The 25,182-nt window shown below is 45.4% G+C and overlaps 1 protein-coding gene across 1 annotated transcript in view; it reads right to left on the bottom strand.

The window, feature by feature from the left end:
* SLC4A11 (solute carrier family 4 member 11) overlaps positions 1 to 25,182 on the bottom strand; it is a 193,345-nt gene that overhangs the window by 18,695 nt on the left and 149,468 nt on the right. The window contains exons 9-16 of the mRNA XM_054990374.1: positions 20,032 to 20,157; positions 17,622 to 17,735; positions 16,247 to 16,379; positions 14,171 to 14,244; positions 10,737 to 10,935; positions 8,146 to 8,252; positions 5,453 to 5,621; positions 2,969 to 3,142 (exon numbers count right to left, since the gene is read on the bottom strand). Of these exons, the coding sequence (XP_054846349.1) occupies positions 2,969 to 3,142; positions 5,453 to 5,621; positions 8,146 to 8,252; positions 10,737 to 10,935; positions 14,171 to 14,244; positions 16,247 to 16,379; positions 17,622 to 17,735; positions 20,032 to 20,157 (1,096 nt within the window). The remainder of the gene's footprint in view (positions 1 to 2,968; positions 3,143 to 5,452; positions 5,622 to 8,145; positions 8,253 to 10,736; positions 10,936 to 14,170; positions 14,245 to 16,246; positions 16,380 to 17,621; positions 17,736 to 20,031; positions 20,158 to 25,182) is intronic.

Here is a 25,182-nt window from a genome sequence, read left to right as displayed (position 1 = left end):
GGCTTAAGAGAGGCTTATGGCAACCTGCTCTTTCGCCTCAGACGATGCCTAGGATTTGTGAGAAAGGACAAAAAAAGGCAAGGGAGGGCTTTGTCACAGATTTACAGAGCAGAAAGAGAGGGCTCTTCAGTAAATGGGCTTGAGGTACAACATTCTGCTATAGCAACATATCAGCCAACCGCTGGCCAATCACACAGCGCACCTCAGACAATGTCCGGTTCTAAGAAAGGGTGCCATCATGAAGGGGGCACAGAAGAAAGAGCGAGACCCAGCTTTGTTTTCCTTAGGCAAACAGGAAGGGCGGTAGAAAAGAGCAAGAGTCCAGTAGCACCTGTAAGACTAACAAAATTTGTGGTAGGGTATGAGCTTTCGTGAGTCACAGCTCACTTCTTCAGATGCCTTTCCCGCCAAAGCAATGGGGTCTCAAACGCTCCCTCTTGAGTACCGACTCTGTGCTGATAGGGATCGCTCATCAGGGTGGCAGAAAATGAGTTTGCATGTCAGTTGAATTTTGAGCTGCTCCTTCCCCCAAAAGGAAAAGCTATAGTGATATGGGCACACGCGCATGCACACACACACACACCCAGCAAATCACCTGGGGCTGAGCCCAGAAGCTAAGTGCACAGAAACAAGCCTTCTTGGAGACGGTTTCACAGCTACGAAACTTCCTTCTGGAAGGAAGTTTCGTAGCTGTGAAGCCGTCCCCAAGAAGACCTGTTTCGACAGGCCTTTTCGGCAGTTTTCTAGTAGCTGTCGAAACCCAGGGACGTTTCTGACCCACTTGAGACCCCTTTTCGTTGAAGATGGCTTTCCCTACGGCCATGCTAGCAATACTTGGGAAGGGAGGGATAATTAATGTTGCATAGCCATTCCATCGCACAGCTTTCCACAGTACACAGCACTTTCGCGTTCTCCTTTATCTCCCAGGTGAAGCAGAGGTCCAGGAGAGGTTACACCTGAGTGGCAGAACTTTGCATGCAGAAGTTCAATCCCTGGAACTTCCCACTGGAACCATCTCAAAAAGAGATGGCGGTAGTCAGAGAATACTGAGTAGATACAACAGTAGATGCAGGGGAGCTACCTGCTGTGAGTTAGGAATATCCCAGGTTCAGTTCCTGGCTTCTCCAGTTAAAGGATACCAGCTGGAGGACAAGCTCCTTCTAACAGACCCTGAAGAGCCACTGTCTCAATTCTAGGCCAACTGTTTAACCGGCTTTAGAGGAAGTTTGGTTTCAAGCATGTGAAGTGGCTTTATTCCTGTTTCTTCATTTTATTTAACTATATATGTATATATTAAAAAAAACTTTTTGTTTTGCGTGCATAAGATTTCTCCAGTTCCAGGATCTCAGGAGGCAGGTTCTGAGAAAGATGAGACTATGACCGCGAGTCCGAGAGACTCTCTACACAAGACATCTTACACGAGTAGGATCGAGTGGAAGATCTTACACTTGTTCTCCCATTGTGGATACACAGGCACCGCTAGGGAGACAGAGTACACTTGAATATAAGACCACACAGAAAGTAAGTCACTTGAGCGTCCCCGTGTAAGATGTCTTGTGTAGAGAGACTCTTAAGTGCACCAGTCATCTGAGCAACATAAGACCTCTTCTCTCTTTCTCTTTCTCTCTCACGCACACACTCACAGGGGTTACACATGCCTATATTTACTTTTATTTATTTAAAGCATTTATTAGCGGCCTTTCCTCCAAAGGTGCTCAAGGCGGCTTACAAAGAAAAACAGAAATATAAATATATCAAAAACCAACAGTTAAAAATAAGAGTTATATAATATACACATGAAGCTGCCTCATACTGAATCAGAAAATTGGTCCATCAAGGTCAGTATTGTCAACTCGGACTGGCTTATTTCATTCATTCATTCATTCATTCATTCATTCATTCATTCATTCATTCATTCATTCATTCATTCATTCATTCATTCATTCATTCATTCATTCATTCATTCAACTTCTAGTCCGCTCTCCCTGCAAGCAGGCTTAGAGCAGATAGCATCATAGTTTGAATCTACATTAAAATCACCATTTAAAACCAAAAAACCCTTCCAATTTAGCAGTAAAAAGCTCTAAGTGGTGGCCCGTATTACCCATTTCTAAAACGTTTCTATGGGTGGGAGCTGAGGGACAGCAACAGTCCAACAGATGGAAGAGAGGGGTTACCTTCTCCCTTCCTAGGTGGCCAGCTGGAAGGCTCGTCCATGACCCAGCCTTAACCATATGCCTGGCGGAACATCTCCGTCTTGCAGGCCCAGAGAAAAGATAACAAATCTTGTTGAGCCTCAACAGACAGAGAGTTCCACCAGGCTGGTGCCAGGACCAAAAAGGCCCCGGTTCTGGCTCTGATCCTGCAGATTTCCAGGATGGCCAGTAGAGTCTTTCATATCACTTGGTTCCTGGTTCTTTTAACTGGAGTTATCCTAGGCGAGCCCGATCTCATCAGATCTCAGAAGCTAAGTGGGGTTGGCCTTGGTTAGTAGTTGGATGGGAGGCTTCTAACAAAGACTAGGGTTGCAGAGGCAGGCAATGGCAAACCACCTCTGTTAGTCTCCTGCCATGCAAACCCCTCCAGGGTCATGATATGTCAGTTAGAACTTGACGGCACTTTTCACCACCGCCACCGGGGATTGAACTTTGGACCTTCTGCATGCCAAAGAGATGCTCAACCACTGAGCCAAAGCCCCCTTCGCTGTTCACAAGTGAGCAAGGATTCAAACCCAGGCATGTCCCATGCCCAAAGCCACCATTCTGGTTACAGCTACTGGCCAATTTCTGTTTTAAAATACCGTTTTCCGTTTTAAAATACCATTTCCGTTTTCCATTTTGAAATACCGTTTCCGTATTTCTGTTTTAAAATACCACTGCGCATAGTGTCAGCTCTAAAGCTCAGAGGACCAACACACAGCCCTTTGGTGGCTCAGCATGGGCTGGGTCTCCAAAAAGGTAACACTTACGTCTCGTAGATGTGTCCGTTCTCCACCCTCTCCTCCACGTAGGCTAGAGCTCGGACGTGCATCGGCGAGTGAGGGAATGCAGCGTGGATCCACGGCAGACCGAAGAGAGAGAGCCCGGTGTTGATCATGGCCACTAGAAGCAGATCCCAATGGTAGGCCGTTCCCTTCACCAACCTGAAATAAATTCTTGTTAATGAAGTTGTAATGCACATTAGCCGGGCTGGGAAATAAAAAGCGGCTTCTGTTTTAAGCTACATCAAGCAAGTCTGTGAAGATGGGGCATAAAAATTTTCCAAATAAACAACAAATAAGTGATGGTTGTTGTGGGTTTTCCGGGCTGTATTTCCGGCAATACAGCCCGGAAAACCCACAACAACCATCGTTCTCCAGCCGTGAAAGCCTTCGACAATACAACAAATAAGTGCTGGAACAGTCAGCCAACACAGGGGGTTCCTATCAGCACAGAAAGCGTTCCACATCCAAAATTCAAGGACCTTTTGGGTGCAAATCTGAAATGTAGCCGAAAGCTCCCTTTGGAAATGCGGCTGATCCATACTGAAAACTCCACTTTTCAATCTTGTCTCCGCTGGATCAAGGCTGACGCCTGCCCTGAAATGTGCAGGTTATAGCTCGTTCTGTAGAGCTAACGCCCAGGGCATGGCTAAAATTGAGGGTGACCTGGATTCTTCCATTCGATTAAACTGTGAACCAGCTTATATTTGGGCTCGTAAATATGCATAAGTGAGTGAACGAGAGGCCAGGAAACGGTTGCAGATTTTGCTCCATTGTACCACTGGCATGGACAGACAGGGAAAGGGTTAAAGATGCTCCAGGAGCCCTGAGCCCACAGGGTTTGGGGACTTGCTCTAGTTAACTCTGCCAATGGTCAAAGTTATTTATTAACTGACAGAGTCCAAGGCTAACTTCTGGCACCCAATTCAGGATTGCTAAGAACAACATAGTAGCAATGCGGAGGCACCCAGCGGGCATCGTGATCCAAGCCCTGTGCTTTTCACCTGTTAGCTCCACCATCAGGAGCCATGCAGATCTTTACAGGCACATCCACTGACCTGCTTTCAAAAGGTGCACAAAAACCCATGGCAGTCTAACTGCTGCAAAAAACATGTGAGTGGGAGGCTGGCAAAATTGGGGCAGTGGGAAGTAGCGACGGTGGTGGTGGTGGGACTGGAATCTCCCTCCCCGAACACAGCTTATTCTTAGATTATGAAAAACTGCAGTTGTTGGAGGGACAGAGAGAAGATACGGGGAAAGAAAACACTCAAGTTTGATCAACTATGGGGCATGGCAAATAGAAGAGCGTGGCCATTTCTGGCACCAACCGGTTCCTTGTGTCTTTATAAAGTAACCCAGAAGCCATTTTTCAACAAAATGACAAGCCTCCGGATTTGACACGAGAACAGAAACTCTGTCGCAGCCCACTCGACACCCTGCCTGATTCTCGTTGGGACCGAAACATCAAAGGGAATACTTGAGCGCTACAGATCTTTGCTTCTGAGCCTGTACATAAATCTGGGCTGCAGTGAGATAAAAGCGAGACACCGTTTTTATATCTTGCCCTAGTTTGAAGATGCTGGATTGCAAGGGGTGGCAGAGGGGCTGGGGGGAGAAGGGCTAGCAGAAGGGCAAGCTGCTCTTGGGATTCCTTTTGAAGCCAGGCATGGGCTGTGACAGCATCATTGTGCCAAAAATTCCTTTTTAGGAAGCTTTGTGCTGTCTTTCAGGTTAACACAGGAAAATGTCTAATGCTATGTCCAAGAGGCAGCACAGGTTCGGGAGAGGGGGCACAGCACAGACTGCAGGAGCTAGCTGTGCATTTAAGGTCGCGAGGCTGGGAGTGACAGGCACCTTCTAGCATCCCACTGGTGGTATGTAAACATGTTCAGCTGTGGTGCAGCTTATCCCAAAACGCAAAAGCTCTGTTGCTTTGGAGCAGAATAGAGGATGACACTAATTCTCTACTTAATGCAACGATACGAAAAAACCATTCCATTTGGTCGAATTTAAAAAGATTATTGCATTATGTAAAGATTTAAAACTCTGAGCAATCTCTGAGAAATGATGCTCAAAAGCAAGACCGACACGCATCTCTCGACCAGGGAAATATAGCATGAACCGAGCTATTGTTTGTTGGGCTTAATTTAACTGGAACCCAAAATATGTTTGTACCGAGAATGGTTACAGTCAGAAACAAAACCAGTTAATTAAAAAAAATACAAATCACCGGCCTGTTTGAATCTTTTAGAACAGGGTGCGAGTACCATGCTTATCTGACGAAAGACACCATCCATATTCTAGACCCATGGCCTTTTATTTGAGAAAACGCACTAATAGTTTAGTCCTGATGAAAGAAATAAGCTTGGTGGGAAGTCTCCCAATAACCCCCCCACCTCTCTCTGCAGCCACCTGGAAAGAGTCTTGTTTGATTATACCGGGTGGGAAAATAAGACAACCGGCAAAATTCACCTGTTCTCCGGAGCGTTTGTGAGCGATGCCACTATATTTTGCTCTATGAAGAAGAGCATGGAGAGAAGGAACCCGAGACCCATCGCACTCATGATGGAGCCAATGGAAAGAGTCTGGATGCGAGCCAATGTGAACAAGCTCTCCGACGGGTTGTAGCTAAATTTGGACACTGGAAGACAAACACGGAGAAGTCCTTTTTCAGATACACCATTGATTTGGCGAGGAGCTGAAGAACGGTCCAAGCAACCCGTTTAGGGTCCTGATAGCACCAAAAAAGAAACTGCAGCAAGGGTAACGAAAATATAATTGTGCAAACCCAGTTTTAGCCTGTTTCACTGCCATTTGAAGGGGCAGTCCAAAGCTCTTCATTTTAGTTGTTAATTCCAAGGATGCAAGAAGAGCACGTCAGCTGCCCGTGGCTTGGCACCCTTCCATATGGCAAGTAGGACAACAGTACCCCAAACATATGACCCAGAGCTGCCCTAGAGCTTCCTTCCCTCCTTGATCACCAGGAGACAAACTAGGTTCAGTAGAGTCCCCGAGTTCTCCAAAGGGACGCCTCCGCCATTTTAGGAATTAAATCCCCTCTGTTCACAAAATAACATTACATTCAATTTATATGCCACCCTTCAGGACAACTTAACACCCATTCAGAGCAGTTTACAAAGTGTGTTGTTATTATCTCACGACAATCACTGAGCGAGGTGGGTGGAGCTGAGAGAGCGCCAAGAGAGCTGTGACTGACCCAAGGTCACCCAGCTGTCTTTCAAGCGGAGGAGCGGGGAATCAAACTTGGCTCTCCAGATTGGAGTCCTGCCGTTCTTAAGTGACTGACCCAAGGTCACCCAGCTGGCTTCAAGCGGAGGAGTGGGGAATCAAACCTGGCTCTCCAGATTAGAGTCCTGCTGCTCTTAACCACTACACCAAACTAGCTCTCAAGCCCCTGGCTTTTGTAAACAGAGGGAATTTCATTCCTCAAATGGTAGAGACATCTCTTTGGAGAACTCGGAGATGTTGTTGCTCCTGGTTTGGGCTTTTTCTGTCTTGAAACAGCATGGGAAGCCACATATTCTCAACAGGGAGTTTGAGAAGTTGTGCTGAGCACATGTGTTGTGTTGTGTTTCAAGATGCCTGGTGGACAAGGAAGAAAGGGGAGTTCAGGCACTCTAATTTGTGGGAGGGAGTTTGGAAGAGGCAGGCAGCCTCTTCGTTTGAGATGGGACTGCAGAATGTCTCTTAGGTCAATACTTCAATGCTCCAGGCCACGGTAATCTCTGTTTTGGGGCATCTTTGCCAATGTCTGTTGTAAATGTCTTGGCGCCCCCTCTCTCGAACCTGTGCTGCCCACTTGGCACCTCTTCCTATGTTCTTTCTGGAGAAACACGGTCAGTGCACCCCATTCTTCTTATAAAATAGTAAAGAGTCCAGTAGCACCTTTAAGACTAACCAACCTTATTGTAGCGTAATCTTTCGAGAACCACAGCTCTCTTCATCAGATGCATCTGGTTCTCAAAAACTTATGGTACAATAAAGTTAGTCTTAACCGTGCTACTGGACTCTTTACTATTTTGCAATTATAGACTAACACGGCTAACGCCTCTGGATCTATGACGTTCTTCTTATATTTATGTTTCCAAACCAAAGCTCCTTGACCAGTACCGGGGCCGGAAAGTGGAGACTATCCTTTCTGAGAAAAATTCCCCCCCCTTCCGTATGCAGCACAAAGGCCACCTGGTTTGTGTGTGTGTATGTGCATCGGCCAGAGACGACAGCTGCACCGGGAAGACCCACAGCCGGGCTGATTTACCAGAAGTAAATCTTTCATCCCTCCGAAGGATGGTCCGTTTCCAATCTCTGAGCAGCTCAGGCATTTCTGAAGTGGTCTCTTTGCAAGCTGCACAATGGGATGTTTTAGCACTGCACGTAGCCACAGGTGGCAAGGGAACAATTGTCATTAAGGGGAAAGCATCACGCCCACGCCGCAAAGTTTCCCATTTTCCATCTCTGAATGGATGAAGGGATGGTCACAGGAAAAAAAACAGGCATTTCTTAATTCATTCCTATTCATTTCCTCCCAATCTCCCCAACACACCATCACGAATGCGATGCAGTTCCTGCCCCCTTCTCCCTTCCTGGTGTGGAAAAGGTGAATCCGTTGGGCCAACAGGGACCTTGTACATGTGTTGGATTTCCTTATGGCCTTTGATCAATCCCCCCCCCCAGATGCTCGAGGCCGTTCGCACATTTTAATTAGGAAAATATAAAGAGGTGGCGAGAGGCAGAGGTCAAACCCATCACTGCCGCATCTGTATGTTTGCCAACAACCCTTCCTGCCCCTGGTAATTACGCAACCCTTTTGTTCCCCGCCAGAAAAACAGAAGCAATCAGTTCTCTTGAACAACAAGAGTGACATTTTAATTACATTAAAATCAAATTATGGACTGGAATAATGCACAAGGACAAAACAAACTCTGCGGATAGCATCTCATTTGATTAGCACTTCTTTCTTTTTTTTTGCATGAATTAACGCTGATTGTGAACACAAGTAAGTAATTAAACAGGCGAGGCCAGAGAAACAGATGAGATCCCGGGTTTGGGGAAGACACCGGGAAGGACAATCGGGGGCTGGCTCAGTTGAGATCCTGCAGTTTTCCCCGTCTAAGAAATGAAGAAGAGCAAAGATGTTGACTTACTTTCTATTTCCCTGAAGAAATAGGATCCCACAACGGAGAAGGTGAGGACCGAGATGGGCAGGGCGCAGTCGGACAGGATCTCGCGGACTCGGGCATGCAAGTAAGGGCTGCAACGATTTCAGAAGCACTCCGTCAGGGCAAACACAGACAGCAACTCCATTCCAGGCTCTCTGAGTTCAGGACGCCCCGGCTGAAGGGGGAGAAGCTGCAGAGACAATTTTGCCAGCTGCAGCTGCCTAGCTGGAGGTTGTACAAACACGGAGCTGGATCCCCAAGTATACCTGGGGTCAGCCAGAGCACGACTGCTTGCCCCTGTAACTCAAGCGGTTGCAGACCACCCCCCAAGTTGCAAGGCACCGGTGTTCATAGCATACAGGATCACTAGGCAGTGCTTCTGCAAAACCTTGGCTTATTTGCTTGATCCCAATTCTCCTAAAAGCGGTTTACAAATAAAAACCAGATCGACAACGTATGACCCCGCTTGAAAATCCAAGCAACCATAACACCAAACAGCAGAGGACCTCGTATGAAAGTGTAGAATCAATTAATGCCCTTTGCCTTCTCCGTTGACTACCTGGCATTCAAAGAGGTTTGCAACATTTTAAAGCAGGGTGTTTATTCCTCCTCCTCACCTCGACTCCAATACTTTCGGTCCTTTTCATGCACAAATCTTTCCTACTGTTGCACCAACATAGATAAACGCACATGACAATAATCAATAGTGAGCAATACTAGGCCAAGCACTTGTATTCTAGGTGAACATTCAGACTTTGCATGAACCATCTCTGTTTTTTTTTCTGTGTGTTAGGTAATTCGAACAGGTGTGTTTCAATCTTTTGACAGTTAATTAAAATAGTGGACTCTGCCGAGATTAATGTTCCTCTATCGGAGATTCAACCAATGGTGATCTCTCAACTTAACTTTTTCGGACACTTCTCAGAGATTTATAGTTTTGTTTTGCAAGTTTGAGTATAACGTCATTTTTTACTAATTGGAAGGTTATACAATAGAAACTATGAATATTCAATGAAGCATCTGACCAATTATCGTTTGTTTGTGCTATCATGTGAATAGACCTTAGATATCTGCATATGATGATGTATAAAATTGTAAACTCTAGACAGGTGTCTGTGTGTTTGATAAAGAGTTGCAAAGCAATATTGAACCCTATATAAATAAATGTACTGATAAACAGGTGGTTCAAAGAACTTATCTGTTTGACAGGTCTGAGAACTAATTGCTGAAAGCTTTCCAGGAGAAAGATACATCTTTCTTTTGGCTAGTAGAAGCTTAGTTTCAGACACGGGCAAAAGCTCGTTACACTACCATTCCCCTCGCTCCATGTAAGAAATGTTAACTTGTGCAGTAAAGCCCATCTTGGTGCCACATTTGGGTTTTAGGTCCCGTTCTTCTAAGTGAGAGTACAAAAGACAAGCCAAAGGGCACACTGGAGAGAGCAAATTGCAAGAGTAACACATTATTTGTCTTCTCAACCTGCTTTCCCATTTAAGGTCCGCAGCTCAAGACCTGTTCTGCATGCCCCCGTTTTTAAAATAAAGGTGGATGGAAACCCATAGCGATTCTTTTCCAGCTGTGGAAAGGCCTCCCTAGCTCCTAGACCAGCACCCTTTAGTAAAGGTAAAAATAGTCCCCTGTGCAAGCATTGAGTCATTATTGGCCCATGGGGGGACGTCGCATCACAACGTTTTCTTGGCAGACTTCTTACGGGGTGGTTTGCCATTGCCTTCCCCAGTCATCTACACTTTACCCCCAGGGAACTGGGTACTCATTTTACCAACCTTGGAAGGATGGAAGGCTGAGTCAAGTGTGAACTGGCTATTTTAACCCGGCTTCCACCAGGGTCGAACTCAGGTTGTGAACAGAGCTTGGGCTGCAGTACTGCTGCTTACCACTCTGTGCCAGTACTGCAGCTTACCACTGTTTAGTACCCTGTGCAAAATGTTTTATTTACCTGAACTTCACAGATAGTCTCATTTTATTTATTTATTATTTAAAACATTTCTAAGTCCCTTCCACCCAAAGACTGTCCCCCTAAGGGGACATACTTCAGGCATTAAACATTTAAAACATTACAACAATATTCAAAATGTATACGTAAATATTTTTCCATTCAGTAAAAAGGCCAGACTGACAAACACCACCACAGAGGAGGGCTGGTAAGAGTTTACTGAGGGTACACCAAATGAAACAAAAATGTCTTCATCTGCTAGTTGAGGGACAAAGGGAAACAAGTGAATCTCCTCGGGGAGGGAGTTTCAAAGCTTTGGGGCTACAACTGAGAAGGCCCTGTTCCCAGTTGCCACTTGCTTAGCTTCCGATGACCTGGAGCAGGGCCTCCAAAGATGACTGGAGAAAACGGGTAGGTTCAAGTGAGAGATTTATGGCTCTTTGACCTGCTGTCTATCTCGCAACTTTATTCTTTGCTTTGGGGACTCACTCTATTGCTGCTGCTTTTGGAGAGGGTGCATATTTTAAGATTCTTGTCATTATTTTTACCGATTTTACCATAAGCTCCTTTGTGGACAATATGCAGAGAAGAAAATAATAAATAACCTAAATAACACACCTACCTTTTCTTAAACTGATAGAGGGTGTGACCAAGCCACAGAGTGCCGAGCATTAGCATAAGACTAAGAACAGCTGTCTCGCGCCCGTGGTGGATGGTGGCAGAGTGGACGTCCGTCTGGTTCCCCGACACCGAATGCTCCACTGAAGAATTCAGGAAGGTTGTGGTATTGGCGTTGATGTCATAGTAATACTTTTTAAAAACTAAAACCAGAGAGAAAATTAAGAGCTTAAAAGAAAGGTACGGATTTGTACGTTCTCTCTGATGATCTTGGATTCAGTTCGTTTTTCTTCTGCACAGCCAGACCCTAACTACATTTACTAGGGAGTACGTCCCACTGACAACATCAGGGTCACAAGCCTAGACAGGATTGGGTCCATTACCAATTTGATCCCATCGCAACGGCCACAAGAGCATTAAGATTGGCAAATAAGAACTCACTGGTGGTCCCAGGGAGGCCCGGCTGGCCTCGACCAGGGCCAGGGCTTTTTCAGTCCTGGTCCCAACCTGGTGGAACTCTCTGTCGGAGGACACCCAGGCCTGCCAAGACTTTGAGTGATTCTGCACACGTTGAATAATGCACTTCCAATCCTCTTTATAGATCATTTGAAACGGATTTTTTTGTGTGCGGAACAAGAAAATCCACCTCGAACGATTGATAAAGTGCATTATCCAACGTGTGCGGAATCACGATTTGTCCTTTCGGCAGGCCTGTACGATGGAGTTGTTCCACCAGGCATATGGTTGAGGCCAGTCCTTGACTTTCTTACTGTTTAGGAGCCTCCTTACCAGTCTCCCACCAGGGGGGCGACAAAGTCATCTGCCCCCCTATAAGCGCAGTCACCAGAATATCATCAAACCATGCCCCCCCTCCCTGCTCCCCTTGGTTTGTTTATGCTATGATTGGGGAAATTGGAAGGGGCCGCCATCAGATATGCTGTTTTATGTATTTATGTTTTCTGGATTTTAAATCTTATATATATATATAAGATATAGAAGGCGGGGTACAATAAAATGCTCAATTAACATTTAAAATATATATATATATGAGCCTGTTCATGGGGAGAATAGGCTAAAAATTGAACTAATAAATAAATAAATAGGTTGAAAGAAGATCCTAGCATCCTGTACTGTTAACACTTAAGCTTTGTTTCAGGTTTCCTTCTCATTTTCAGATTTCTGAAATCCAGACCTCTATTGTATTGTTTTATTGGATGTCCCATTCCTGTTGATTTAAATTGTCTCACGCTGTGTAATCCGCCTTGAGTCCCCCAAAGCATTTAGGATATGGGAGGGAAAGCAAACGTTTTCCTAACCTCAACTGGTCTTTGGGAGCCACCATCAGTCCCACGGGGGAAACAGAAAGTTATTTATTTGCTGTAAACCATATTTTTGCAGGCATATTTTTGTTTCTTCAAGAGCAAATAACATGACCAGAAAACTTACAGAGGTCAGGGAAATGGTGTGTGTGTGTGTGGGGGGGGGGTAGTTAACACCTCTTCACTATAGCCCCAAATAAAATTGTGGGATCCCCCCCATCTCTTATTTACCATTGAAATGTACATGGAGTCTTAGGGCCAAGCTACACATGACGAATGACACTTGAACAGCAAGTGTATTTCTCCCTGTTCACTTGCCCTCCACTCAATCCACTTGCCATTCAAGTGTCATTCGTCATGTGTAGCTTGGCCCTTAGGGAGAAAGGCGGACTACAAAGTAAAGAAATAAATTTTTACCAATAGATCGGTTTGGTCCTCACATCATAGGTTGAAACAAGTAATTTTAAGCCTTGTGTGTGTGAAAAAAACACTTAGCGCATACGGGGGCAACCCCTTTTTATCTTCAAACCCCTCTTCCGGAGGCAGCTTCTGCCAAGAGCGTGCTCTGTAGAAGCCAGAGGGCTGCCCACACAGTGAGTTTCATGAAAAAGGATTTAAACCTAGACTTCCCAACATTCAACACCAGCCCCACTCCACCAACGATAGCGACGCAACCATTTCTGGATTTGCATCAACGTGACTGACAGCTTGTAATCCGAGCCCATCCTACAACCCGGATTTAGTGCCGGCTAAGCAGCTGCTGCCGATTTAACAGCTACCCTGAAGAGCAGCTGACCAAATCCTTTGCTCCGACGTGATCGGAAAAGAGCCCTTTAAATTCTGCAGGCACCAACATCCTAACTAAAGCAGGACCCAACTAGCCGGGGGAGTTATCTAAGGCCTCGCTTGATCCTATGTGCTGTTCTTGTTTGTTTCAACGGCTGTTTCCTGTAAAGGGCAAAAGTCAAGATCAAACAGCAGCGCAGCTTAGGTGCCTGGACCCCCACTTTGGAAAACAAAAGTGCCATTCATCTGGTGAAAAGAATGCGCGGGCTTGAACTCCCCACTCACCCAATCACCGGGCGATAACACCCCTCCCTCCCCTTTTCCTGCATAGCCGGCCAGAGCGGCCCAGCTTTCGCAATTAAGAGAAACATTCAACTGATCTTCACTTGGGAAGGAAACCGGACCATCTGCAGGGATGGAAAGAACACCCCCCCACCCCCCCGCACCTCCCCAGTAACAATTCAAGCTACTGAGCAGCAAAAAAAATTGTCAGGGATTAATTGAGGCATGAGATTTGATTGTGCTTCTCCAGGCACGACAAGCAGAAGGGGAAAGCGCGTGCAATTTTTTTAAAAGGTACATGAGGAATGTTTAGCCTTCACAGTTGCAAGAACATCGTGGACACTACTTAGGCAGTGCCTTCTACTACAGCAGGAGTAAGCAACTTTTTCAGCTTGAGTGCCAAAAAAATCCACACCATTCATCTAGAAAGATGTTGGCCTGCTGGCAAACCCGGAGAGGAGAGAAGAGTATGTGGCCAGGCAAACCGGGTGCAAGCTGATCTCAAGTGGTGTTACTAGGCAGCAAAAGGTCCAATGCACCACTTGTATGACAGGCGGGCGACAGTTTGCATGCAGATATGAATAGCTTGTGCGACATTTCTCAAAAAATGTGGGAAGCACATTGTCATCCGGAGGCAGCCCCCAGCTCTTGCATGATGCACTCAATCTCAGGCAGATTTTGTGCACGTATAAGACAGTTGTTAGCACAGGGCTAGCTGCAGAGGTGTTTCTAATGAATCCCTGTCCCGTGGAAACGGAAAGATTCGTGCAACTGGTTCTGCCCACACAATTATGTCACTTCCGTTCCGTCACTTTCTTATCCCAGATTAGGGAAGCTCTAACAGCAGGTATGTGCTTCGCCTAACCTGCGACTCAACCCCTGACAACAAAGGGAGTCGGAAGAATCGATGTCCCTCTGCCCCAATCCCTTTGCATACCGCCTTCGACAGGCTGAGCCTTTGCACAGAGAAGGAATCAAATACTGAAACTGCATAGCTGGTTTTTGTTGGGAGAACCGTCAAGAGGTATTTCAGCTTTGCAACGAGACTTACTTTTAGTGATACCTTTGAGTGCATCAAGCACAAACGTGATGGATATAAAAAGCGCAATGATTTCTTCTGTGGACCTGTAAAGGAATCCATATTTATTATTACTGTCAGCTCCGTGCTCAGAGTTGCCTCAACATTCCAGATACGTAAACATACTTCTAAGGGGACTCAGGGCCAAGCTACACAAGACGAATGACACTTGAACAGCAAGTGGATTGAGTGGAGGGCAAGTGAACAGGGAGAAATACACTTGCCGTTCAAGTGTCATTCGTCACGTGTAGCTTGGCCCTGAGAAACCGTGAAACGGAGGTCCCAACCCACACCAAAGAAGACCTCTACAGGCAGAGCCACGGAGGCGTGAGCTGTAATTTAATAGAGGATTTCCCCCAAGTGTCAAAATACAGTCTTCAAGAGAAATTATGCGGCCAGTCAACGGACACTATGCTGCATTTCCTTTTCTGTTTGCAAAGGTCAACTAGGCCAGCCCACTCCCTACCCTTCCACGTGGCTTTATCACAAAAGACTTTTTCCTGCAAACCCCTGTTGTTTACTACGTCCAAACCACCAAAGCTCGCCTCTTCAAACCAGGATTAAAGCAGATCTGAGAATCCTGGTTTGGGAGAGGGGGGAGAGTGCTGACAATTTGGATGGAATACCAAGTGATGGTTTGCAGTGCAAGTGCTAAAATTTCAGGGCCACGCACCAAAGGAGGGATAAGGAAACAAGCACGCTTAAGGATCCTCCAAGAATTCTCCGATAAAAACGAAGGGCGGGAGGAGGGGTGGAATCAGTTTGTCGTTTGGCCTGAATGACGCCAGTCTCCAAGCTCAATTTGTTTTTAGTCATAAAGTTTTCTGACCTTGTTGGGAACCATCGATTAAACTGCTCTCATATTGACTTGGCATGGCCAGTGGTATTTCTGAAAGGGAAAAATCAACCAGCACCCTGCTTCTGTATTCAGTTTGGTGTAGCGGTTAAAAGCAGCAGGACTCTAATCTGGAGAGCCAGGTTTGATTCTTTGCTCCTCCACTTGAAGCCAGCTGGGGGACCTTGGGCCAGTCACAGCTCTCTCGGAGTTCTCTCAGCCCCACCCACCTCACAGGGTGATTGTTGTGAGGATAAAACAACACACTTTGTAAACCGCTTTGAGTGGGCATTAAGTTGTCCTGAAGAGCGGTATGTAAATCAAATGTTGTTGTTATTGTCATTGTTATTATTATTCTACACTGGAGATGGTTACCCCTTTTGACAAACAGATTTCCCCACCCCTGCATAATCAGGATGTGTGGTCAAGAAAGACTGGCTTCTCATGTCTAGACAGCATTTGCAACAATGCTGTGCCATGCATTGTACTGTATGGTTTACTGAGAGCGGGACCACAAGTGACGCCTGACACAGGTTGGACACTTGCCAGCTTCCCTCAAGTTTTGATGGGAAATGTAGGCAGCTTGGCGGAATGTTGGACAAGTGACAGTTGAAAAGTCCATTGGACAGCAGTCGGAGAGCGAAGCTGCGAGACCAGGATGCCTACATTTCCCATCAAAACTTGAGGGAAGCAGACAAGTGTCCAACCTGTGTCATTCATCACTTGTGGTCCCGCTCTTAGTGTCCCAGCCACCGATTGTATTCCACACACACTGCTTTCCACCTGACAACCAAGGTGGCAGTGTGGCAGTAATAATAATAATAATGATGATGATGATGATGATGATGATGATGATGATGATGATGATAACAACAACAACATTTGATTTATATACTGCTCTTCAGGACAACTTAACACCCACTCAGAGTGATTTACAAAGTGTGTCGTTATTATCCGCATGACAATCACCCTGTGAGGAGGGTGGGGCGAAGAGAGCTCCGAGAGAGCTGTGAATGACCCAAGGTCACCCTGCTGGCTTCAAGCGGAGGAGTGGGGAATCAAACCTGGCTCTCCAGATTAGAGCCCTGCCACTCTTAACCGCTACACCAAACTGACTCTCATCATGTCGTCCCACATCTTTTAACACCATTTTTCCAGTTGCTGAAACAGTTGGGGGTGGGGTGGGGGGAAATAGGGAAATCAAAATACGTTACCTTTTGAAGAGTTTCATGAGAAGACTGAAATTGAAGAGGGAGTAAAGCACGAGGAAGAAACTGTTCCAGAGGCCGATCCAGGCATAGAAGACGCTGAAATCTAGCTGGTAGTCATCACAGATTCCTTGGATCACTGGAAGCAAGGAAACATCCAGATGTCCTATCAGCAGGTTTCTCACACGCCTATTAAACCCTGATTTGTCCATACTGATAGGTAAAACCAGGCTTTCGGATCCGCTTTTTAATTAAACACCTTAAACGAAATTTGTATTTTTACTGCTAATTTCAATCAATAATCTGATCTGAACACACATAACAAGAGGTGGAAATCTGCCCCTCCAGGAAAAGCGTTCATTTATAATATTCTCATCTCATCTTTTTCCCGAAAAGGGTGTTGCCTGTGGCGTTTCCCAACTTTATTCTCATTCATTCGTTCGTTCGTTCGTTCATTCATTCATTCAATTTATAGCCCACCCTACCCACAAGCAGGCTCGGGGTGGGTTACAACAGCATTAAATATCACACAAAAATAAAATATAAATTTACATTAAAACAGTGGTCAACAATATAAAATACCAATCACTGAAAACTAGCAAAGGCTTCTACTATCAAATTCGGATGAAATGGCTGTAGAGTAGCCAGGAAATGCAGATGAATAAATAGATCTGATAAAACCCGCCAGGGAAGGCATGGTGGGGCAACGCAGGTCAACAGGGACAGATCGCCAACAGCTCAGCCATAGGCCTGGCGGAACCCCTCCATTTTACAGGCCCTGCGGAACTGTAACAGATCCCGGAGGGCCTGGGTCTCCGCTGGGAGAATGTTCCACCAGGCCAGTGCCAGAGCTGAAAGAGATCTGGCCCTGGTCCTGGTTGAGGCCAGTCGAACGTCCTTCAGGCTGGGGACAACTAGATCAGTTATAAGTAGGCTTGGGAGGCAGCACTGAAAAGAGGAACAAAATCAATAACATTAATAATAATAACATTTGATTTATATACTGCCCTTCAAGATGACTTAACACCCACTCAGAGCGGTTTACAAAGTATGCTATTATTATCCCCAGAACAATCACCCTGTGAGGTGGGTGGGGCTGTGAGAGCTTTGAGAGAGCTGTGATTTACCCAAGGTTACCCAGCCAGCTTCAAGCGGAGGAGTGGGGAATCAAGCCCAGTTCTCCAGATTAGAGTCCTGCGCTCTTAACCACTACACCAAACTGGCTCTCTAGTCTCTGCTCATCTTTCTAGTCCCTGCTCATCCTGGAGCCCCCACAAACCTGGGAAAAGGGAGAGTGAACACATGGCTGTCTTTTGCGGCGCAGACACCCCCCCCCGAAACCCACGGCCGCCCAAGTGCGCAGGAGGCCTGCTGAACTCACCATTGATGTACAGAGCTAAAGGGGCTGTGGTCAGGAGCACAACTAGCGGCTGGCCTGAGAACAGAGCGTACAGAAGACCCCCGATGCACTGCCCTACGATCGTCTTCTGGACATCTGAAAACAAATTATGGGGTGAAAGAGGTTTTAATAACCAGGTGGCTGCCAAAGCACACATATTAATAGATACCACCGCGAACTGCATTAAGGATACACCTTGATGTGCGCTGCTGCAGCCCATGCTCTCGGCGCACTTACTTACATATATTATTTTTATTCTATTACAACAGATAACAAGCAATAATTCACATAAAGAAACAAGAACATAAACATTATCCCCCCCCCTGAAAAAAAAAAGAATGAATGCAAAAGAGCATTGAGGGAGACATACCATTTTGGACATTCCACAAAATTTCTTTAAACTCATTACATAATCAATAATTCTTCCGTAATACCCATATCTTTACTAAGAATATAACTTTGACCTTACTGCGAAGATATCCGCATTTCACCCCCATATTTCAGCCTATTATTTATTGCCTGCCTTACAAATCTAATTTTCGAATCCGCAAATCATTAACTCTGACTTCTCTTTTACATACAGAAAGTCCATGGAAAGTTTCCAGGTCTTCCCAAAGTGGGCTGTCGTTTTATCCCTCAGCAACTTCTCGGCCCACTTAGTGCGAGCAAGGCTGTTGCGCCATGATGCTGTGGGATCTCAGAATATTTCAAAAGACGCATAACTCTGCTGGTCTTGGGTGCTACAGTTCCCGACTTTCTAGCTCTCGATGACTGCCAAGGTATGTTTGAACAAACCGTAAGGGAGGTGCCTTCAGTCCAAACAAACAAGGGTGGTAGAAACCACAAAAGAAGGCAAAATACCAGCAATGTTAAGCACTAATTACAAAAAATAACTATATGTACAAGCAATATATTCAGTCAATGTTGTATAGTAAAGAAAGAGTCAAATAAACGAGGCAAGTATACACTCATTACAGTCAGTTAACAATCCGAAGAAATTACAGATGGTTGGACCATGTGGACTGAAAAGAACAACACTTTAACGATAAATTCAAAAAGGAACAATGCCAAAATCAAGCGAGGAGTTCCTCAGTCCTGGAGAATCCAAGTAAATGGTGCCCAGAAGACATAAATAAACAAAGTCACCCCGCCCGAGATTCAGGGCCGGCAGGTTCCTGATGCTTCCAAGGGTCTTCCTCAGGGGCGGAAAAGCGTCAAAATACCGTAAAGATACTTGTGATAGCACCAAAGAATAAACGGTCCATAGTGGCAATCAAGCGCACTGAATATATTGCTTGTACATATATTTATTTATTGTAATTAGTGCTTAACATTGCTGGTATTTTGCCTTCTTTTGTGGTTTCTACCACCATTGTTTGTAAGGTATGTTTGAAAGCATGTAGGAAACTGTTAGTGCATTTTGGGGTAGGCCCCTGATTTCCACTTAAAACTCATTGATCTGGACTGCTCAAAGCCTCTTACGCCCCATGTTTTGCATTTCTGTTTCTGCAATTATTATTATAACATTATAACACAGAGAACTGTATGACTGTATGAGATCTAATAAACTGTATACAATTTTTTCTATGTCAATTGAAAGATATAAAATACAGGTGCTGATGCTCTACTGCATGCATTCGGTTACCTAGTTGACTGTATCAGGCTTATTGCTAAATAAAACTTTTACTTCTATGATCACCAAGTTTAAACGCCTCGAGTTGTTTCTCAGACTAATAGTGAAGTGGGGAAAACTACAATTACCTAAGGGTGTTGGTTTACTTCCCTTTATAGAAATCTCCAAAGCCAGGAGACCCCAGGACAGGGCTCCAGTGGCCCATGAACTGTATACTGCCCCTTCTCCACAATTAGTAACACTGGGATAAAATTATACAGAATAACAAACACTGCAGAATGCACTATACATAATAAGAGGGGGTGTGCAAAGCTGATCTAGAGTCCTGCTGCTCTTAACCACTACACCAAACTGGCTCTCATATCGTATCGTATCGTATCATATCATATCTTAAATAATAATAGTATATAATAATAACATTTAATTTATATACTGCCCTTCAGGTCAACTTAATACCCACTCAGAACGATTTACAAAGTATGTTATCATTATCCTCATGACAATCACCCTGTGAGGTGGGTGAGGATGAGAGAGCTCTGAGAGAGCTGTGACTGACCCACGGTCACCCAGCTGGCTTCAAGCAGAGGAGTGGGGAATTAAACCCGGCTCTCCAGATTAGAGTCCTGCCGCTCTTGACCACTACACCAAACTTTAAGTTTGCTCTTCTGTGGCAGACCAATATGGCAACTCAGCTGAAACAGAAAAAGTAAGCAGCCAGTAAATGGGATTTCTAAAAAGGAAAATAAAAGATATACTTACCAATGGCTCCACGGGTGTTTTCATCATTTAGGGTGCCAAAAGCGATGGAAGGCAGCAGGCAGGCGAAGTATAGAAAGATCATAGTGGTGATGTACTTGCCGATGGCTTTGTTGGTGCCAATAATGCCTAGAACCGAAGCCCAAAAGAGAACCAGCGTGAAAACTCTACAGCTCAACTGTAGGGCTTCAATCACAGAATCACAGAGGCAGCTGTGAAGCGTTACAAATATCTGGGGAAAGTGACACCATTCTATGCATAGTTTCTCTCCATGTGTCACACACTAGAGCTCTGGGAAGATGGAGGGGAGAAGCTATGGAGAAAGGAACAGACTTTATGCTGAATGCCGCCACGGGTAGGAAGCCGCAGAACCTCCAAGGGCTTTTCTTGCTATGGGGAAAAGCAAGAGCTAAGTCCTCCATCCCAGACAATGGGATCCTACCCCTACCTTGCCACTCCACTGAGCAAAGTTTGAAGTATGCTTCCCATCTAAGGAACCATCAACCAATTTAAGTGGCTCTTCCATGGAGAAGAACAGCCACTTAAGTTGGAGGATGGCTTCTGGAAGGATGGTTCTATCCATCTCCATGGGTATCAGCTTCCAATTTGTGGGAAAAATTGTTGGTGTACTTATAGTATAAGTCCTTCTAGTTGGCCGCCTATTGTTACTTTTAGTTTGCCACTAGAGGCGGGCCCGAACCGAAATACAAACCAATGTTCATCATGAACCAGGCCAGTTCATGGTTTGCAAACCGGTGGTTCATGGGAGCTCATTTCTCATGAACTGTGACAAATTTTAGCCTGGTTCGTTTGGCTTGTATTTCAGTTCATCACTGCAGACAGCCTGGCGCCGATCAATCAGTTTCCTAGGGATGTGTTCTCTGCAGACCTTCTGCTGACCTGGAAGTGACATTTTCGTGAACCGAACAAACGAGTTTGCAAACCAGGGCAAGTTTGCAAGTTTTCATGAAAGTTTGTGAAATGCGACGAACCATGAACCCCACGGTTCGGAATCGTCCTGGTTCATGCTCATCTCTATTGGCCCATCAATATTTATTCTCCAAAAAGAACTGTGGGGAGGTGAAATGCATAGGAAGGGCTCAAGTCAGATGGCAGAACTCTAGAGCGTGTGTGTGTGGAAGGGGGTATTACATAAACGTCCTTTGATGTCCCATTCAGCTATAAGAGTTACCATCTCTATGTTTTAATTCCTATCTTCCTCCAAGGAACTAAGGGCCAAGCTACACATGACGAATGACACTTGAACAGCAAGTGTATTTCTCCCTGTTCACTTGCCCTCCACTCAATCCACTTGCCGTTCGAGTGTCATTCGTCATGTGTAGCTTGGCCCTAAGAGAGCTACATATGTTTCTCCCTATTTCTGTTTTGTCATCTCAATGAGGTAGGATCGGTTGAGAGTAAGTAATTGGTCTAAGCTGAGGGCGAAACCAGTTAGGAACTCTTTTTTAAAAAAAATCCGCTTTCAGGCACATGGGGATCCAATTCAGATAAGGGCCACGGTGAGAGAAGAGGGAAGGCACGCGAATATGTCTCTCACAGGGCAAAGAGATGTTTTTCCAGAGCCACTACACAGGCTGGATATAGCATCAGGGGGTGTTTAACTCCCTCTCAACTTGCGTCATGGGTCTTGAGCCAATCTGGGCTACCACACATCTGATGATTATATCTTAACATGGGAAGCCCTATAATAATTTCTCTATAATAGTTTAGTTTATTGTTATTACGATCTAGGATCAGAATTTGAGTCAGCATATACAATAATATATAACAAATACATTGATTACATGTCTAAGCATATCTAGGGAACTGAGCAATATATTTAAATACATAAAATTGTTAAATAGTGATGAAAATTTCTTAAGGGAGTTGTGGTAGTCTATCTAATTAAACTAATCAGGGTGCAGAATCTTGCTACCTCAGCAGTGATTTCATTACTGCAAACTGTTAAAAGGATAACAGAATAAAATTAACTGTAAGAGTACATTAATTTTAAGTTTACACGTCTAAAAATTAAGTACATCAATGTGCTAAAATGGGTAAAATAGTTAAAATCTTAATTAAAATTTCTAGAGGAAGTAATAATGTTCTGTCAGATTACACTAGCCAAAGCACAGAACCTTGCGGCCTTAGCAGTAATTTCTTTGCAGGAATCAGTTAGAAGGAGAGCAGAATAAGACTGACTTGGTCTGCCTGGGTAGGCAGCAATAACTGGTAAAATATATTTGGTTCAAATCTCCTGATAGAACTTACAGTATAGAAGGACATGCTCTATTGTCTCTATCTGCCCAGATTGACAAGGGCATAGGCAATTTGCATATGGAATATGAGCATATCTCCCCTCCAAGACAGCGGATGGAAGGGCGTTAAAACTTACTAAGGTGAAAGCTCTGCGGTGTTTTGGGAACTCCAATGAAAAGAAATAGCTAGGTGGAGTAAAATTTTGTTTTCTGTTCGACATGGGAAGCTCTGAACATAGAACGAAAAGTAACTTGTCTGGTTTGGTCCCGTGAGGAAATTTGAACTCGGGTCTTCCTAGGTCTTGTTCAGATTCTCTCAAGCGGTATACTGCCCAACAGTCTTGTCCTCCATGAGAAAAAGGTACATCCGTGACGGGAGCTCCGAGTCCTACCCAGGAAATCTAGTTTGTCTTTAAGGTGCTACTGGACCCAAATCTTACTTTCATTGTGTAAACCTAAACCAGAAGAAGAGTTCTCTTGGCTCTCAAAAAACTTTAGCTTCACATTTCATTATCCTATCAAAATGTACCATCCCTCCAGCGGTCTTGTTGTGTCCACATCTGAAAACTTAATAAAAGTTGCTGGGAAGATTTCCAGAGGTACCAGGAACTGGGGAAAAACGAAGGCGACTAGCAAATCCTTGGGGAGACTGTGATACACACCCAGTCCATGCACATCTTGTCGCCCTGGCAGCAAGCCTTAAGAGGTTTGCAAACCACAGCAGGAGACTCAAGCAAGAGGCATGAAGAAACTTCAAAACAGCTACCACAGGCAACCCTGCCGAAGCAGCTTGCCCGGCTCGCTTCAAGGGCTGCCGTTGATTTCCCTGGACACGGGCCCATTTCTATTTTTTTTCGAATTCCCAAAACAGAAGGAAGAATATCAGGCAAAGAGAGCTCAACGAGGGTTTCCTCTGGAGGATGACTCAAAGTCGGCTTTCTGACAACAACAAACTTTTGGCCTTGTGTGCCCAGGCGCACTGCGAGAGAACGCCCCAGTCCGGCCTAAAACTGACGGGAGGCAGGAAAGAGAAATAAGAATAAGAAAAATCTGCCGATCGGCCGACTCTTCCTGAACGTGACAGCGGGTCAGAATGAAGGATTTCCTTCAACTTGGCCAAAGATTGCTGAATAAGGAAAGCTGAATAAGGCTCTCTAGCAACCACCCCTCCCCGCTCTACTGAGAACATCTCTCTCTTTTTTTTAAGCAAAGGAAAATATTCCCAGCCAAGGAAGCTAAATTTGAGAAAATAAACACAGAAGGGATTCCGCTGGCTCGACTGCTGCCATTCCTTCTCTCGGCCATTGACTGCATCCCACAGCAGCCGTTTCCATTCAGGAGCGGCAACACACGTGCAAAAAGACACAGACTTAAAAAAGCAAACAGCCAAAGCACTCCCATTTGGGGGGCAATTTGCATTTGGGCTCCAGTTGGATCTGGACGCGCAGGCCTGCTTTTTATTTATAAGTCTGATTTAAAAAACAAATCCTTTCAAATGCTCTCCAGCGCTCGCCTGCTGGAAAACAGGCCTCTCTCAAAGGACGGCCTCTGGAATTTAAAGTTATTATGAACATATGAAGTCGCCTGAGATTAACTCAGCTCTGCGGTTCATCTGGCCCGATGCCATGGACTCGGACCGCTGATGGGTCTCCAGGGCTTGGAGGGGAGAGATGGCTTTTGCTGTTCTGCTAAGCTGAGATACTTTGAGCTGTGGACTGGACTGCTACTGCATGGAAAGCATCTCCTCTACTTCTTAGCTGTGTGCCCCCCCTGCACCCCATAATCTGAATGTATTAAGAATCCCAAGGCAGAGCCATAGTGTTAGTCCATCTAGCTCCACTATATCTGCCCTAAGTGGCACTCCAGGATAGCAGGTCCTGAGATTTTTTTCCCCTGGAGTCTTCGGCGTCTAAAGTATGTGCTCCTGCCACTGAGACGCAGCCCCTCCCCATTTCAGACATCCTAAAAGCAGACTTTGGACCTTTCCCTAGCAGGCACAACAGGGGATGGGCAAGAAAACCTGTGGCCAAAGAGACAGAGAGCCAAGATTGTCTTCTAGCACCTTGCAGTGTCCAGGAGACACAAAATGCACCTTGACGGAAAGATCTGGGCTCCTCAGTGGCGTCCATCTCCCAGGTGAGCGTAGGGTTGTCAGGTGCAGGTTGGGAAATTCCTGGAGATTTTAGAGGTGGAGCCTGAACAGGGTGGGGTTTGGGGAGAGGAGGCACCTCAGCAGGGTATAAAGCCATAGATTCCACCCTCCAAAGCAGCCATTTTCTCCAGGGAAACTGATCTCTATGGCCTGGAGATCAGTTGTACTTCCGGGAGATCTCCAGCCACCACCTGGAGGCTGGCAACCCGTCGGCTATGTCGCCATCACTTCCTTCAGCACAAAGGTGGGACCAGTTCCGAGCATGGCCTAATTAAGTCAAACTGACGATCTGTGTAGCTGATTCATCTGAAAATCTTAAAACCCTAAAAACCTTATCAGTCTCTAAGGTGCCACTGGTCTCAAATCTTGCTTTCTACAGCAAGCCAACACAGCTACCTGCCTGAAACTGTCTATGCAGACACTCCAGGGTCTTTGACACCTTTCCACGATCATCAGCAGAAGGCGAGAAGAATGGAACTTGGGGCTTCCTGTGCCCTGTAAAGGGAGCCTCCACATTCAGGTGTAGTAAACTTCTAAATACCTTGACCTGAATAACTCAGGTGAGTCTGATCTCATCAGATTTCAGATACTAAGCAGGGTCAGCCTTGATTAGTAATCGGATGGGAGTCCTCCAAGGAAGACCAGGGTTGCAGAGGCAGGCAATGGCAAACCATTTCTGAATGTCTCTTGCCTTAAATCTCACCCCCACCCCCCCCCGTGAATGATGCCAGGAAGCATCACCAT

This window comes from Eublepharis macularius, chromosome 10, assembly GCF_028583425.1.
Source record: "Eublepharis macularius isolate TG4126 chromosome 10, MPM_Emac_v1.0, whole genome shotgun sequence".
NCBI classification, from domain to species: domain Eukaryota; kingdom Metazoa; phylum Chordata; class Lepidosauria; order Squamata; family Eublepharidae; genus Eublepharis; species Eublepharis macularius.
The sequence above is the reverse complement of the archived record's forward strand: the minus strand, read 5'-3'. Positions and strand labels throughout refer to the sequence as shown.